We start from the raw sequence: 17,820 nt of genomic DNA on the forward strand, positions 1-17,820 counted from the left end.
AAGACCTCGCCCTGCGTATCTCATTTAGCTGCTCATTTGTATCCTTTATCATATCCTTTAATAAACTAGTAAATGTAAGTAAGTGTTGCCCTGAGTTCTGTGAGCTGCTCTTGCAAATTAATGGAACCCAAGGAGGGGGTCATTGAAACCTCTAATCTATAGCCACTTAGTCAGAAGTACAGGTAACAACCTGGGCTGCAGCTAGCATCTGAAGCAGAAAGGGGAGGACAGTCTTGTAGGACTGAACCCTTAGCCTATGGAATCTGATTCTGTCTCTGGGTAGATAGCATCAGAATTGAGTTGAATGGTAAGACACCCAGCTGGTATTGAGGAGACTTGCTTGGTGCAGGGAAAAATCTCCTCCACAAATGTCAGAATTGAAGTGTTCACTGTAATAAGGGAGACTCATGGAGAAGAAAAACACAGTAGGGAAGAACTAGGCTTTTGCCTATATAGAGAAAGAAAATCTGAGTTTTTTTCTTTATATACACCCCCTAAAGCTGGCAGGCACCACTCAGTTCCAACCAAGAGGGTTTGCTGACTTGTGAGAACTTTGGTTCCAAAATTTCAAGAGAAAATCATAATCTGTATATTTATGAGAAAATTCTCAAATTTTAAATATTGGCAACACACATGGACCAAAAAAAACATAAATGTAGGTTGTATTCAGCTACCTTTACAACCTCTAGTACCAAGAATTTATTTTCAGATTTGCCAAATATTTACTTTTAAACCACAACATGGCTATAAAAGTGAGTTTAGAGAATTCATGGCTTTATGTGTTAAACTCAAAATGTCTTTGGTTATGTTTTATGAATGATGAATAATTTTGAAAAATGATCACACAAAAAGTAATTACTACTCAAATGTAAGACTTAACTAAGTATTTTCAAATCCTACTTGTTTTCTGATCCAGGACAATCCACTCACTTTGCCTCCCACTTTATCTGCTTATAGAAAAATCACAACTCAACATTCAGAATTAAGAAGAATATTCAAGGGAAGCAAAAGGAGAGAAAGATGTGATAAATTACTTGCCTGCCGTGGCAAGGATCTGATAGAGACATTACCCACTTTATAAAAAGGTACAGTGTTGTCAACTCTGCCTTGAGACAGATTTGGCTATTCAATGGGTTCTTGTAAAAATGAAATTGAGACATAAAGAATACTGAGGAGAAAGAAGTGCCTCTCTTAGGGTTCTCCATTCGAAAACTTCATTTACTAGCTTTACATTGCTCTTTAAGAAGGCAGTTTTTCAAAAACTGCAATTTCAAGGATGTGTATGTCCAACGTTTCCTTACGCTTTGACTTTGGGGAGTATGATGAGAATGGTCAGCTCAGGGGCACCTTGAGTCTTTGAATTCTTTTCAACAAAGGTACCATTATTATCAGCTATCACCAGGACATTGGTCATAGAACTTCTCTTTGACCCAGTTCTATTTAAACAGGCAATTCCATGACTTCACTACATGCAACTACCCTTTTGTTTACAGATAATGTGGCTGAAGGTATAATCTACACACTTCCCATATCTAAAAATTTCTTATTTTTGAGATTTCAATTGGGCATCAAAGTAATAGGAGCAAAAAGTGAAAACATGACCTTTTAAAAAAAAAAATATATATATATATATATACACATACACACAATAGGCATGTTTTGAAATAGTAAGAGCAAATACAATTTTGGAAAATTAAACCATGTGGGAAAAGCTTGATATTTAAAAGAAACTCAGTGGGAAATCAAAGCACAGAGAATCCTTTCAAAATGCAAACAACCACTCCAAGGAAATTATATTGATATACGTAGAAAGAACGTTTTAAGTTAAGATGCACGTATATACAGCTGAACCCATTTGCAAGGCAGAAATAAAGACACAGATGCAGAGAACAAACGTATGGACACCAAAGGGGGAAAGCAGGGGGGTGGGGTGATGGTGGTGGGATGAATTGGGAGATTGGGATTGACATATATACACTAATATGTATAAAATAGATAACTAATAAGAACCTGCTTAAAATAAATAAATAAATAAGGAAGGAAGGAAAAAAAAAGAACCTTCTGTATAGCTCAGGGAACTCTACTCGATACTCTGTAATGACCTATATGGGAATAGAATCTAAAAAAGAGTGGATATATGTATATGTATAACTGATTCACTTTGCTGTACAGCAGAAACTAACGCAACATTGTAAATCAACTATACTCCAATAAAACTTAATTTAAAAATATTTAGAAAACAAACAAACAAAAAAAAAGGATGCATGTATAAAGCCACTTAATTCACCAAACTGATCCAATCACGTTACATGAATGCAAACAAAAATCCCCACTTTGTTGTGTTGTAATGAAGTCTCTTACTTTGCTTTGAGATAATGCTCCTGGTTACTTCTTTCGATTGTCCACACAGTCACTGCACTTGGACTTGACAAGCACAGCTGGTGCCAGTTCATGGGGTTAAAGGTCATCTGGCTCACATCTATACCGGGTTGTGATTTCTTGCACAAAATGACACCTGATTCCCAGTTCCTGAGAGGAAAATTGAGTTTGGTGAAAAATAATTCATTTGAATTTCATATCTTGAGAACATTTATCTAATTATTTGAAAACAATTTACATAAATTGAGAATTTATGATATAATTTATTAATCTGTGATCTTAATATCAAATTTATAAATAATTATGCTTACCATTATAGTGTGCCCTCCTAGGAAAGCAAAATAACTATTTTAAAATATTACTCTTCAATATGCTACTAAGGCTGTTTTATCCTCCTTATCAAATTTGGATTTGACCCATTCAAATGTAGGAAATGGAATATATCATCACATTTGCTGAAAAGTAAGTGTAGGTACCTAAATCTCTTAGCACACGTGAGTACTCCTCATAGATCGAGACGCGCTGTACACACTGATGCCAGTAGATCGTTTACTGAGTTTTTAAAATCACAGTACTAGTACCTTAAAACAGACTAAATCATTTACCTATTTGAGAGAATATCTTGAATGCCTACCATGAGCAAGTTCCTTTGCTAGATGACATATACAGAAAAAAAATTAATGTGAGCTGTCTGGCTCCTGAATGGAGCCAGAACTCCATTCAGGGTTGTGATTTGCAAATTGGAACTAATAGGTGTGGAGCTCGCCTTGTCTATCAGCTCCCTGCTGCTTCCACCTCTTTCCATCCCCGTCACAAAGGTCCCATCCATCAATATCAACCATTCTCTTGCTGGTATCACCGGTTCCCTGGATTTTTTGACTTTCTGCCTCAGATGCCTGGGAAAACCCATCAACCCTGGATGGATACGACTGAAAGCCTGGGCAGTTGAGAGAAAAGAAGAAAGATCACAGGACTATGTGTGTCAGTGACATTATAAATTCGTGGTTACCACCCCCAGGGACCCTCTATACCACCACCAATCCTGCTATGTTTCTCTGGTTGGTTTTCTCTCCTGTTCTCTAAAGTGCTGGTTTTTTAATACTCTCCATTTTCCTGAAGACTCAAACTCCTCCACCTCCTTCTTACTCTCAGTAAATGGCTTTGATTTCCACAAAGAAAACAGAGGCCATCAGCTGAGAATTCCTCCAAATTTCTGCTATCGAGTGTAATGACCTGTCAGGATGTGTATCATTCCTTCCCTCTCCTCTTCTGTTACAATGAAGGCATATACTTCCTCCTGCCTAGGGCCAATTTCACCACCTGTGCTCTGGACCCTACAGGTCCTGACTTCTTAGGAATGTTAGTTTATCCATTATTCCTTCTCTTCTGCATCTTCAGACTCTCCCTCTCTCCTGACTCCTCCCACTCAGCACTTAAGTTAAGCGCTCATCTGTACTATCTAAAGAAAAAAAAAAGCCCTCCCTCAGTCTCACCCTTCCACGTCTCTCTCCCTCCCTTCGAGCCAGACTTCCCGAGTGAGTGAGTTGTTCTAAACTCACAGCCTCCTCTTTCTCACTCCCACTCCTCATTCCAGGAAATCTGCATCCCATCACCACCATTCCATCAACATAGCTCTGTGTCTCCAAGATCCACTGACATCCACCTTCATCTCAAACCCAGCAGGCACTTCTCAGTCCTTGCCTAACTTCACTTCTGCAGGATTGGACTCCGCTCACCACAACTACCTTCTGGGATGACTCTTGGACTCTCTGTCACACAGCTCTTATGGGACACCCCATACCTGTCGGCCTCGCACTGTTCCTGGGACCTGGACCACCTGTTCTGCCTAGCTGACTCGATGGCTGTCCAGCAGTGTAGGCTTCAACTAACTTCACAGGCACACCTCATGCCTGCTCCACACGCCCAGGGCCATCCCAGGTTGCAATAAATCTGAAAGTGTGGTGGAGTTAATACCCTGGGCAGGGAAACTTTGATCGATAGGGTAACAGGAGTAGGTGGGTAAGTTCCCATATCTTCCTCTCCCTTCCCCAGCCCCCTGCGTCACTGCCCAGGGACTGTCCATGTTCACAGTAGTCCATTACGGCCCCTCAGAAGACCACCCGCAGGACAGAGCAGCCAAGTGGTGCCCAGTAAAGTAATGCGCATTCACACTGGCTCGTCCCCTTCCCTGCCCCCTTTTCCAGTTTGCCTCCCACCTGGAACTTTACTCCCTCCTAAAGAAGTCGCTGGTGAGCTTCTGCCTCAGGCTCTGCTTTCTTTGGAATCCAGGCTGAGGCATATTCTGGAACCTCCATGCCTCTGTCCCTCCTTGCTCCATGACTTCTCCTTCTGAGTGTCCTATGAGATCTCGCTGCCTCTTTCAGTCCCTTTTATTGGTCTTCCTCTAGGTTCTGTCTGAGGTTCCTCTGTAGGTGCTCTAATCCACTTTTCGCACTTTGATTACTAATCTGATTTAACAACTCCCAAATGTTAATCTCCAGCCCTCTCTCCTGTGCTCTGGGTCTGGCTATCTAGGACAGTGACAAATTGTGTCTCTCAACATCTGTTCTCCATTTCTTCCTCTGAGTAACAGAACCCCTGGTTTTTAGCCAGGCACATGTCACCCACAGTGAGGACCATATTTCCCAGCTTCCCTTGTAGCTTGATTTGACTTGTGACTAAGCTGGCCAGTGGGATCTAAGTGGCAGTGGTGTGTGCAGCTCCCAGGCTAGGCATTCCAACAAATGTTTGTGCCCTTCCCCTTATGCTTTTCCTTTCCACGTGGCTCCCCAGAATACATGGCTGGTGCCCCACTTCAGACTAGAGATGAGGGCAACACGTTAGGAATGGGAGAACAACAGAATAGAGTGGAGAGGTCCCAGACACTGGGGAGCCACCAGACCAGCCATGGGCTACTCATACCCGGACTGCTGCATGGCAGGGAAAGAAACTTCAGTCTTGTTTAAGCCACCTCTTTAGGGTGATTTGGGTTTCTGTGACAGCAACTGAACCTAAATCCTAACTGATATATCAACTGCCAACTAGACATCCCCATTTCTTTATCTCAGGCACACTCAGCTGTCCCAACTCATCTTCCCCACTGCCTCATCCAACCTCCCTCCACCCATGCTCTCTATATCTTTCTGAAAAGCACCACAACGTCCTCAAGTTTCCCAAGTCACAACTCTGGGTAAAACCCTCAACTGTCCCTCTCCCTCAGCACCACGCCCAACATTCGGTCGGTCACCAAGCCTCATGGTGCTGCCTCCTAAACACCTCCCAAACATCTCCACTTTTCTCTGTCCCTATACTCACCACCCCAATCCATGCCACAACCATCTCTCATCTGGACCACCACAGCCTCCTAATTGATGTTCATGGCTTACTTCCCTCCAACATCCTTCCATGACGTGACTAGAAGGAGTCTCCTTACATGCAGATCTAATCATGTCACATCCCTGGTTAAAATCCTTAATAGGGGCTTCCCTGGTGGCGCAGTGGTTGAGAATCCGCCTGCCAATGCAGGGGACACGGGTTCAAGCCCTGGTCTGGGAAGATCCCACATGCCGCGGAGCAACTAGGCCCGTGAGCCACAACTACTGAGTCTGCGCGTCTGGAGCCTGTGCTCCGCAACAAGAGAGGCCGCGATAGTGAGAGGCCCGCTCGCTGCAACTAGAGAAAGCCCTCACACAGAAACGAAGACCTAACACAGCCAAAAATAAATTAATTAATTAATTAAAAAAAAAAAAAAAGCAACTATACTCCAATTAAATAAATAAATTTTTTAAAAAAATCCTTAATAGTCTCCCAATGTCTCTAGGATAAGGGACGTGCCTACTAGCATGGCTTATACATAGGGTGAGTATCCTTCTGTATTAATTATTGATAACATACCCCTTTCACTCCCACAAGTGTCCTGATTTGGATGGTAAACTACATGGTCACATATTTACAAGGCTGCTCATGAGCTGGCCTCAGACTGTCCCTCTGGGCTTGCCTCTCATGGCTCATCTCTTGTTCTCATCATTATGATCTCTTAATTAAATCTGCAAACTCACCATATTTTCTGACCTCATGGCCTTTGCACATGCCTGTCCTCTGCTTAGAATCCTCTTCCTTTTCCTCTTCACAAAGCTGATTCCTACTCATCCTTTAAGTATTGCTATGGTTGAACTGCTTCCCCCACAATTCAAGGGTTGATGTCCTTACCCTCAGCATCTCAGAATGTGACCTTATTTGGAAGGAGGGTCTTTACTGAATTAAATGAAGCCATTTAGGGTGGCCCTACTTCAATATGACTAGTATCCTTATAAAAAGGGGAAATTAAGAGACAGATACACATACAAGGAGAACACCATGTGAACACGAAGACAGTTATTCACAATCTGGAACAGATTGTCCCTCAGTCCTGAGCAGGAGCCAACCCTGCTGACACCTTGATCTCAGACTTCTGGCCTCCAGAACTGTGAGACAACAAATTTCTATGTTTAAGCCACTCAGTTTGTGGTCCTTTGTTAATGGCAGCCCTAGCAAACCAATACAACCATCAACAGGTGAGTGGGTAAACAAACTGTGGTACATCCATACCATGGAATAGGAAGGAATGAACTATTGAAACACACAGTACATGAGAGAATTTCAAAATAATTGTGCTGCGTGGAAGAAGCCAGACCAAAAAAAAGAGTATATAATGTATGTGCAATTCTAGAGAATGCAAAGTAATCCAGAGTGTGAGTAAACACATCAGTGGTTCCCTGGGGGCGAGGGGCAGGGCAACGATGGTGTACAGGGATGTGTGGCAAGAGCCAGTAAGGAAGGGTCTGAAGAGCAAAGGGAAACTTCTGGAGCTGATGGATATATTCATTATCCTGATTATGGTGATGGTTTTATGGGTAAGTCAAAAGTTAGCAAGTTGTGTGTGTGTGTGTGTGTCTGTGTGTGTGTGTGTATATATATATATATATATATATATATATATATATATATATGTACTATATTATACGCCAGTCATACCTCAGTAAAGCTGTTTTTAAAAAAAGTAACTCTGCATAAACTAAATGTTGTTCTCGGAATCTAGATTATTACATTTTTTCCTGAGAAATGCTGGTATGTAAGGAGTGTCCTCAATCATTCGTGGAACATTCTGTATTTCCCCTTAATAAGACAAATTCCCCCCTGAAGCAGTTTATATTATGGATGGAAGAGTGAGTGCAGCTTTGAAGGTGGCCACATGAAGTGACCCAGCAAAGACCAGGCATGTGTCTTATTCACAAGTATTTCCTCTACAGCTGGAAAATGGGATATAATGTTCCATTCTCTGAACATATAATTGTTCCAATGTCCCTAAAAACAATTACTCAAACTGAGCTCTAATATAGAGACCATCTTAATTTCAACATTAGTGGAAAATATGAAAATAATTCAAAGGTATCAGTTGTTTTAAGAATAGATGAAACTTTATGTACTTATCCATGTGTTCTTTACCTGACAGAGGAAATATTATAACAGGTTAACAAAAAGAGAAAGACGGTAATTAATCTCTTTTAGCTTTTGCACTGCCAATTTTCTGCCTGAAAGTAGTGACTGTATTAAACCTTATGATTAGGACTTTTATTTCTTCCATTTTTCCTTGTTCTGGATTTTTCATGTATATGACTTTTGATACAATCCAGAAGGGCAAGATTAAAATGTGACCCAATGAAAGGAATTCTGCAGGAGGCTGCAACTTACCAGAGGGCCAGTTCAAATTCTGGGAGGGAGGAGTAACTAGCCAGGTAGGTGCCACAGTAACTGAACGAAAGTAAAGTGTAGTCCAGAAGAACATTGCCTAAAATACAAAATCCATTACAAGGATTTAATCATTATGTTCAGATTAACTATAGTCTTACAGTTTAATTTCCCTTACCTAATAATTTTTACATAATTCAAAAGCATTTGGTTCCTGGAATAAGAGATGTCTTGGTTGATTTCTAACACTATTAACAGAAAGCTATGAGCTAAGTTCAGATCCACGTTTAAAAGATTTTAGAGTGAATTGAGAACACAAGGTCACTCTCTCTAGTCTTCAGTACAAAACTGAGCATACTGCACCATGTATGTCCCCATTTGGCTTGAAACGGCCCAAGAACCATAAAATATTCCATAAATATATGAAACATGGTAATTAGAAAAATTATTCACACAACTTGAAAAACCCTGGGGAGTTGTAGTAATTCTACCTTACTTCCATATCTCTGACTCTTAGGCCATATCTGGCCCTTAGCTTAGTATCTTCCAGTTCTTGGAACAATTATAAAAGGTCTATTCTCATTTGTATCTACAGTTGAAGAAATGAAACGTGACATTAAAAGTCTTAGCAACGACGTGTTTTAAATGTGCATAACGAGGATGCTAAAACAGGGAAGTGTCGGCTTCTGACTCCTTGCATACGAGCCTCTGGTTTCCCCTCCTTTATCTGCTCTTCTTCAGTGTGGTTCCATAGATGCAAGCTTTGCCTTCTCCTATGTCTGTCTTTACATTCATGTCTTTGTATCAATTTTTACCCCCACCTTCAACAAAAAAGAATGCTATCAATTTCACTGCACTCTGCCTAGCAATTATGAGCTTTAAAAAAATTGTGACCTTGATAAGCAGAAAAACCTCATCTTGGTTTAAAAGACACTTTTTAAAGTGAATATTGAGATGGAAGAGTTTTTATGTTTTCGGTCGTTGGTAGTCTTGTGGTTTGGGCAAGTTCCATTGTTCTAATGAATATCTGTCTTTTTTCTTATTGTTTCATAAATGCTCTGAAAATGTTTGGTCATCCTTGTTCCAAATATTTCCCTCAGTTTATTATTTGCCTGTTAATTTTTCATGTATTTTTGATGTTCATAAGATTTAAATTTGTATGTAATCAAAAACATGTCTTTCTATTTAAAATTTTATCCTTTGTGTGAAAAGTTCTTTCCCACCCTCAAATTATTTCAGTTTTCTACCACGTTTTTTCTACTTTTCAATGGGTTTGTTGTTTATAATGAGCTCTTATTTTTGTTTGATATATGTTTTGATGTGCAGTATGGCATGAGTACCTAACTTGATACTTTTGTTCTCATAGTTTTAATATCATTGTTGAATAATCCATATCATCTACTGTGTGTGTATGTGTAGGGGAGCATCTTCATCATATACTTAGCAGTATATATTCTAGAGTCTGTCCCTAGCCTTCAACTCTTCCATTGATGGAGTGATCCCTGCACCAATACAACACTCTACATGACTATTGCACCATAATGCTAAGAGGGCCCTCTGCCTTGGCATCAATCTCTTTCAAATTATTCCCATTCTTTACTTTTTGTTCTGGAAGAATATTCATCTCATTTAAGTACTCCTGGCTCTCTAAAACATATGATAAACCTATGAATTATACTCTGTGAAGATATCAGAAATACTTTTATAATAACTGGACTCTCCATGCAGGACTATGCCTATGTTTAAATATTTTATATCAGTGATTTTTGTAGTTTTCTTCATTAAGGTCAGTCACATTTCTTCTTTGGAGTATTCCTAAGTGTTTAAATCTTCTAATTGTATGGATATTTATTTTGAAGCCAGCATCTTACTGAGCATTATTTTATTAGTCCCAGTACACTATTATGCATTAACTCCTTTCCCATAGGTATAATTTTTCAGTTTCATATTTTGTTGTGTTGGCTAGAAACTCCACGTTGGTTTTAATATTAGTGGTAACAACAGGCATCCTTGATGACTTAGTCCTAATTTTATTATAAATGCCTTTAGAGTTTCATTATTCAATATTAATGTTGGCTATTGGTTTGAATTGACTTTCAATTGCTTGTACAGGGCTACAGCCAAATAATAAAGCTGGGGAAATTATTTTTAATTTTATTTTTTTATTTTTAATTAAAAAAATTTTTTATCGGAGTATAATTGCTTTACAATGTTGTGTTAGCTTCTGCTGTACAGCAAAGTGAATCAGTTCTATGTAGACATATACATCCCCTTTTTTAGATTTCCTTCCCATTTCGGTCACCACAGAGCATTGAGCTCCCTGTGCTACACAGTAGGTTCTCATTAGTTATCTATTTTATACATAGTAGTGTATATATGTCAATCCCAAACTCCAGTTCATCCCACCCCCCCCCCCGGTATCCATAAGTTTGTTCTCTACATCTGTGTCTCTATTTCTGTAAAGCTGCGGAAATTTTATTTATTTATTTACTTATTTATTGGCCATGCCATGTGGCATGTGGGATCTTTGTTCCCCGACCAGTGATTGAACCTGCACCCCTTGCATTGGAAGCGTGGAGTCTTAACCACTGGACCATCAGGGAAGTCCCTGCAGAAAATTTAAAGATGAAGGGTAGTTACGGTCCATGTACAGGCATACTTTGGAGATATGGGTTTGGTTTCAAACCACCACAATAAAGCAAATATTGCAATAAAGCGAGTAACAAATTTTTTTCATTTCCCAGTGCATATAAAAGTCATATTTACACTATACTGTAGTCTATTAAGTGTGCAATATCATTATGTCTAAAAAAAATAATTTCCTTAATTTAAAAATATTTTATTACCAAAAGATGCTAAGCATCATCTCAGCCTTTAGTGAGTCATAATCTTTTTGCTGGTGGAGGGACTTGCCGCCATGTTGATGGCTGCTGCCTGATGAGGGTGGTGATTGCTGCAGGTTGGGGTGGCTGTGGCTATTTATTAAAATAAGACAACAATGAAGTTTGCACATCAACTGACTCTTCCTTTCATGAACGATTTCTTTGTAGCACACAATGCTGTTTGATAGCATTTTACTCAGGGTAGAACTTCTTTCAAAATTAAAGTCAATCTTCTCAAACTCTGCCACTGTTTTATCAACTAAGTTTATGTAATATTCTAAACCTTTTCTTGTCATTTCAACAACCTCATAGCATCTTCACCAGGAACAGATTCCAACTCAAGAAGCCACTTTCTTTGCTCATCCGTAAGAAGAAACTCCTCATCTCTTCAAGTTTTACAATGAGATTGCAGCAATTCAGTCACATCTTCAGGCTCCACTTCTCATTCTAGTTCTCTTGCTATTTCCACCATATCTGCAATTACTTCCTCCACTAAAGTCTTGAACCCCTCAGTCATCCATCAGGGTTGGAATCAACTTCTTCCAAACTCCTGTTAATATTGATATTTTAACCTCTTTCAATGAATCACGAATGTTCTTAATGGCATCTAGAATGGTAAACCCTTTCCAGAAGGTATTCAATTTACTTTGCCCAGATCCATCAGAAGAGTCAGTATCTATGGCAGTCTTACAAAATGTATTTCTTGAATAATAAGACTTGAAAGTTGAAATCACTCCTTGATCCATGGGGTGCAGAAGGGATATTGCATTAGCAAGCCATGAAAACAACATTAATCTCATTGTACATCTCCACCAGAGCTCTTGGGTGACCAGGTGCATTGTCAATAAGCAGTAATAGTTTGAAAGGAATCTTCTTTTCTAAGCAGTAGGTCTCAATAGTGAGCTTAAAATATTCAGTAAGCCATGTTGTAAACAGATATGCTGTCATCAGGATTTGTAGAGTACAGGCAGAGTAGATTTACCACAGTTCTTAAAGGCCCTAGGATTTTCAGAATAGTAAATGGGCATTGACTTCAACTTCAAGTCACAAGCTCCATTAGCCCCTAACAAGAGAGTCAGCCTGTCTTTCGAAGTTTTGAAACTAGGCATTGACTTCTCTTCTCTAGCTATAAAAGTCCTAGAAGGTATCTTCTTCCAATATAAGGCTGTTTCATCTACATTGAAAATCTGTTGCTTAGTGTAGCCACCTTTATTAATTATCTTAGCTAGATCTTCTAGATAACTTGCTGCAGCTTCTACATCAGCACTTGCTGCTTCACCTTACACTTTTATGTTATGGAGATGACTTCTTTCCTTAAACCTCATGAATCAACCTCTGGTAGCTTCAAACTTTTCTTCTGCAGCTTTCTCACCTCTCTCAGCCTTCACAGAATTAAAGCGAGTTACGGCCTTGCTCTGGATTAGGTTTTGGCTTAAGGGAATATTGTGGCTGTTTGATCTGCTATCCAGACCACTAAAACTTTCTTCATATCAGCAATGAGACTGTTTTGCTTTCTTATCATTTGTGTGTTCACTGGAGTAGCACTCTGAATTTCCTTCAAGAACTTTTCCTTTGCATTCACCACTTGGCTAACGATTTGGTGCAAGAGGCCTAGCTTCCGGTCTATCTGGGCTTTTGACATGCCTTCTTCACTAAGCTTAATTATTTTTAGCTTTTGATTTCAAGAGAGATATGTGCGACTCTTAGAGGCTATTGTAGGGTTATTAATGGGCCTAATTTCAATACTGTTGTGTCTCAAGGAACAGGGAGGCCTGAGGAGAGGCAGAGAGACAGGGGAATGGCTGTTTGGTGGAACAGTCAGAACATATACAAAATTTAGAGATTAAGTTTGCCATCTTATTTAGGTGTAGTTTGTGGCACCCCAAAACAAATACAATAGTAGCATCACAGATCGCTGATCACCAAAACAAATATAATAATAATGGGGAAAGTTTGAAAAATTGCAATAATTACCAAAATGTGACACAGAGACAAGAAGTGAGCAAATACTATTGTAAAAATGGTGTCAGTAGACTTGTTCAATGCAGGGTTGCCACAAACTTTCAATCTGTAAAAAATGCAGTATCTATGAAGCATAATAAAGCAAAGCACAATAGAACAAGATATGCCTGTAGACGGTTCCCAATGAATGAATGGGTTATGTTTTAAATGTTGTTTTAGTCTGTTAAGAACACAGACAAATTTCCCCACAAATAAAATGTTAAATTACAGTTAATATCCTTGGCATGATCCAAACACTTCTTTTATCATAAGCTACAGAACTGAGACCAGCCTCAAGCCTTCCTAAGCTTTCTGTCCAAGATGTGTTAAATGAGGGAATCGTTACATGGAGGCCCTAGTATATGTGCAACAGCCCAGCCTGGGTCAGCTGTATCTATGAATGAGTCAATAATAATTTAAATGGTAGGAAACATTGATTGACATTGTATATATGACATATATATTATATATATATACATATATATACATTTCATATATATACATATGAAATGTATTATATAATTACATATGTTACACATAATTTCATTTATTATCACCACAGCCTTAACAGTAGATACCATTATCCCCATTTCATGGATAAGGAAATTGAGGCTCAGAGACTTATCTTTAGAAGTTATACAACATCCATTCGGTTAGATTTTCCATAAATCATAAGGAAAGAAAATACTGTTCTGAAAAAGGTTTACGAACAACATTTAGTGCTCTAATAGAGTGTTCTAGCCCAGTGCTTCTCAAGTTTAACGTGCGTATGAATCACCTAGGGAATCTGGTTAAAACACAGATTACAATTCAGTAGGTCCTGGATGAGAGCAGAGTTTCTGCATTTATAATAAGCATCTTAGGCAACGCAATGCTAATTGTAAGCAGACCACATATTAAGTAGCAAGGTTCTAGCCTACTTAATTAAATTCTAAGTGATCAGCCTGATTCCTTCCTTATAAATGTGTATTACCAAAAAACAAAACAAATAAAAAAACCCACCAAAACTGAAAAAACAATCCTTCAAAAAAAAAACAAACTTCATTTATAAGAGCTAGATCTGGTCACACCTTAAAACAAAATCCTTCAGTCATGGCAGAGGAAGGGTCTTGTAAGATACCTTTTAATTTGGTCCTTCTGGTTAATCCAGGAAAGTTGTATATGTAGATGAGGGGTCTCAGCCGCCGGTCAGAAAAAGCCACAACCTCATAAGGAACGTTAGTTGCCACGACACCCACAATTCCATTCATACACTGGAGTACAGTCTTTTTCTTGGTTTCAATATTAATAAATATTACGAAATTCCCACAAGGGTAGCAAATGGTGCTGTCGTTGACAAAATGAACATTCTGCCTGGGGAATCCTTGCACCCATCTTTGGGAAAAGACACATCAACATCAATAAAATACATTTCAAATACTTTTTCTTTCTTTCTTTTTTAAACAAAGTAAACAAAAGATCATCAAAATTTTTGAAACATATCTATTCTCTTTTCACCCCCTTTTTGCCCAAACACACAAGGTTGCTGTGAGACCAGTTTAAGCCCAGGCACTACAGAAACTTAAATGCCACCTAAAGTTCCATAGGTCTCAAGAACCTTCTTCAAAGAGCTTTTCCAGTGAAGCACAACCTCTGTTCAAACTTGAAAAAATCTCAGAAGGATTTCTGGGGTCTCGTATACTTGGAAAAGAAAAAGTAAAAACAACAGAGAGAGAAAAGAGCTTGATCCTAATTGAAAACAGGTTGCATCCTGGTCCTTACCTTTAAAATTAGTTTTGATTTTTAAAATAAACGTTAAAAAAACAACTTTGAATAGGACTGCCTGCTTTATGGTTGTGAGCGCAGTAGGGAAATTGCTTCTTTACAAAGATGGAGCATGTGTAGCCATATTTTAGATCTAAAATGTAGAGATAAATGCAGAAAGTAAAAGGAATAAGTCAACATGAATGAAAAGATTAGAACACAAAAGTAACATATTTTTAAGTAAGGAGTGTTTGGTGAGTGTAAGCTAGACCAAGGAGAGAGAGACTGAGAAGAGGGGGAGAGTCTACTTCTATTTAAATAGTAAAGATATGCTTAAAGATGGTGGAGAGGGCAAGAGAAAGACACTGGTTTGGAGAGAAACTTCATGGGAATGGAGAGTACAGCCAGGACTGGTGGAGGTTGCTGTGTGAACACAGTGCAGGTAACACTCTAGAATGTGGAAGGAGAGCAATACTAACTTACACCTGGGCAGCGCTTTATGCTTTTCAAAGGCCAGTATAAGTGCAAACAAATCCAGAGTCGGTGGATAGGAGAGAGAAGGAAGGGATTGATGGCCCTAACTTCGGGGAAAATCACCAAAGACCACTAGGATGGGAGGAGGGCTGTCATTGGGATGGGGGTGGGGAGTGGGGAATATATATGAAAGCAAAACGGATCACTGAAGGTAATAGTCAAAAAGAGGAGGCAGAAATGGAGAGTGGAGGAGAGCAGTACTGGGTAAGCCAGAGAGGGTTGGGGTCACAGAATAGTGAGGAACGGAGGGGGGGGGCGTGGAAAGAGCTGGAAATGTGGTCATTGAATAAGGGGACGAGGGGAATGGAGAGAAGTCACAGAGAAAGGAAGCCTGCAGGAAGGCGTTGGGGGTTGAAGGAAAAGAGGTCGAATTTGCGTGAAAGCAGGTCTACAGGGATGGGAGGAAGCGGAGGATAGGGAGAGGATGCAGTTCTGAGGGAAGAATTTCCACTAGACGAGTCAGTCGCGGGGCCGCGAACGCCGCACCTCACGGACAGGGACGCGCCGAGGGCGACGTTCTGGGCTTCATCTCGCTCCCGGTCTTGCGCCATGGGCCGTGTGTCTCTCAGCCGGGCCGGGGGCAGCAAACGCCGGACCCAGGCCCGTGTCTGCAACGGTTACACCGAGACCCCTGGCTGCTGGGTGGGCGGTCTCCACTGTTTACACCGTATCCCGGAGACCGCAACCCCTGCGCCCATTGGCTCTGTCCTTTCAGCTGCTCCCTCTCGAGCCAAGCGGATTGGTGGAAGCGCTGACGGGCCTTGACCAATGGGAGAGCGTAGAACGAAGCGAGGGGCTGGCCCCAAGGTGGGTGCTGGAGTGGCCCACTACGGGGCATATAATTACAAAATTAATAAATATCAGTAGCAGACTTTAATATTGAGTGGTGACCGTGCCAGACGTCTTTCCAAGCGCGGTCAGATATTATTTCATTTAATATTCAAACCCCCCAATCAGCCCCATTTTATAGAAAAGGAAAACAGGATAAGAGAATTAATTTGTCCAAGGCTACAAAACTGAGTGGGACTTAAAGCCAGATCTAGTCTAAATCTAGAGCTTCAAGCCTTTAATTACTTATTACACACTCTAATGGACCCTCAACTATTTCAAGGAGGCAGAAAGCTTCTGGAAGTAACTGATCAAAAGGTCAGCAGTTTTTCCTTGCCTCTTCCCTTCCCTCTCATACACTCTCTTGCCCTCCCCTACTTTCCTTCTGCCCTACCCCCTCTCCTGTCCTCTCCTCTTCCCTTCTTTAGGTCTCTCCTTCCCATCTTGCCACCTTCTCTTCATTTCATTCACAAATATTTACCCAGTATTACTGTGCATTGTGCTAGTTGCTTGGAACAAAATAGTGAGCAAACCAGATACAGTGCCTTCCTTCATGGAACTTAGAAGAACTTCCTTCTTGGTGGGGCCCAGGGAGTGAGGGATAGACATCCACTCCATTACACAAATGTAGGAATCACAGATTGAATTAAGAAGAAAAGGAACATGATATTACAGGGCTTATGTTGTGGTCCTCTCCTGGTTGGATGGGCAGTGTCAGAGCTGGTTTCTGTGTGCATGTGCTGTTTTCACTGAGATTTAAAGGATGAGGAGTGATTGCTGCGGGTAGAGGATGGGGAATGGGCAGAGAACAGTTTTCGTAAAGGAATTAAGGAAGGAAAACAGATGGTATGAACTGGGAAGGGCAGTGTGATTGGAACAGAGGGTGATCAGTAGAAAACACTGAAGGCTGGAGAAGGAGCAAAGCACCAGGTAAAGGCCAAGTTGAGAATTCTGTTCTTTATCCTAAGAGCCACAGAAATACATTAAATGGTTTTAAAAAGAGGAATGACATGATCAGATATATGTTTATTAAAGATCATTCTGGCTGCAGGAGGATTATCAATTGTGTAGGAGAGTAGAGAGAATAGAAATAGGAAGATCTGCTAGGAGTCGATTTCATGGTCCCAACAAGGGAAGCAAAGCAGGGTTGTCAGGCTGAGCACTACTGGCATTTGGGACTGGATGGGGGTGGGGGTGGGTCTCATGCCTTGCGGGATGTTTAGTAGCATCCCTGCCAGTAGCACCTGCACAGTTGTGACAATCAAAATTATCTATGGACATTGTCAAATGTCCCCTGGGGGACAAAATCACACCCAGTTGAAAGCCACTGTTGAGTCCATGTGTTAAAAATATCTTAAAGGTAAAAACCTATAGACGTTGTTGATGGATTGATAAAGAGGGGTAAGAGAGAAGGAAGAATCCAGGATGCTCCTGGGTGTCTGATTATCACAGTCAGAGATGGTTGTGTCCTTTGCTGAGGTGGCATGAGGAAGGAGTGGAGCTATGTGTTTCTGCCCTGAAGAATTTCTTTGCTGGAATGCGAGTGCCAAACACAGGCAGTGCCTAGTGCGAGTGCCAAACACAAAACTGGCTGACAAAATCCCACATTGCTGAGTCACAGGGAGAAGTGTCTTGGACAACAGTCAAGCTTTCTCCTCTAGTGCTTCTTAAGCTCTGGGCAGTTTCTGTTGCTACTCCCTCACTAGTTGGCTTATTTGTGTTTCCA

The 17,820-nt window shown here is 40.4% G+C and overlaps 1 protein-coding gene across 1 annotated transcript in view; it reads right to left on the reverse strand.

The window, feature by feature from the left end:
- Positions 1–15,900, reverse strand: part of CFAP43 (cilia and flagella associated protein 43) — a 105,589-nt gene extending 89,689 nt beyond the window's left edge. The window contains exons 1-4 of the mRNA XM_068549044.1: positions 15,753–15,900; positions 14,110–14,363; positions 8,110–8,206; positions 2,362–2,529 (exon numbers count right to left, since the gene is read on the reverse strand). Coding sequence (XP_068405145.1) covers positions 2,362–2,529; positions 8,110–8,206; positions 14,110–14,363; positions 15,753–15,817 — 584 coding nt within the window. The 5' untranslated portion in view covers positions 15,818–15,900. The remainder of the gene's footprint in view (positions 1–2,361; positions 2,530–8,109; positions 8,207–14,109; positions 14,364–15,752) is intronic.
- Positions 15,901–17,820: the final 1,920 nt, after the last annotated feature.

This window comes from Eschrichtius robustus, chromosome 7 (assembly GCF_028021215.1).
Source record: "Eschrichtius robustus isolate mEscRob2 chromosome 7, mEscRob2.pri, whole genome shotgun sequence".
Classification (NCBI taxonomy): domain Eukaryota; kingdom Metazoa; phylum Chordata; class Mammalia; order Artiodactyla; family Eschrichtiidae; genus Eschrichtius; species Eschrichtius robustus.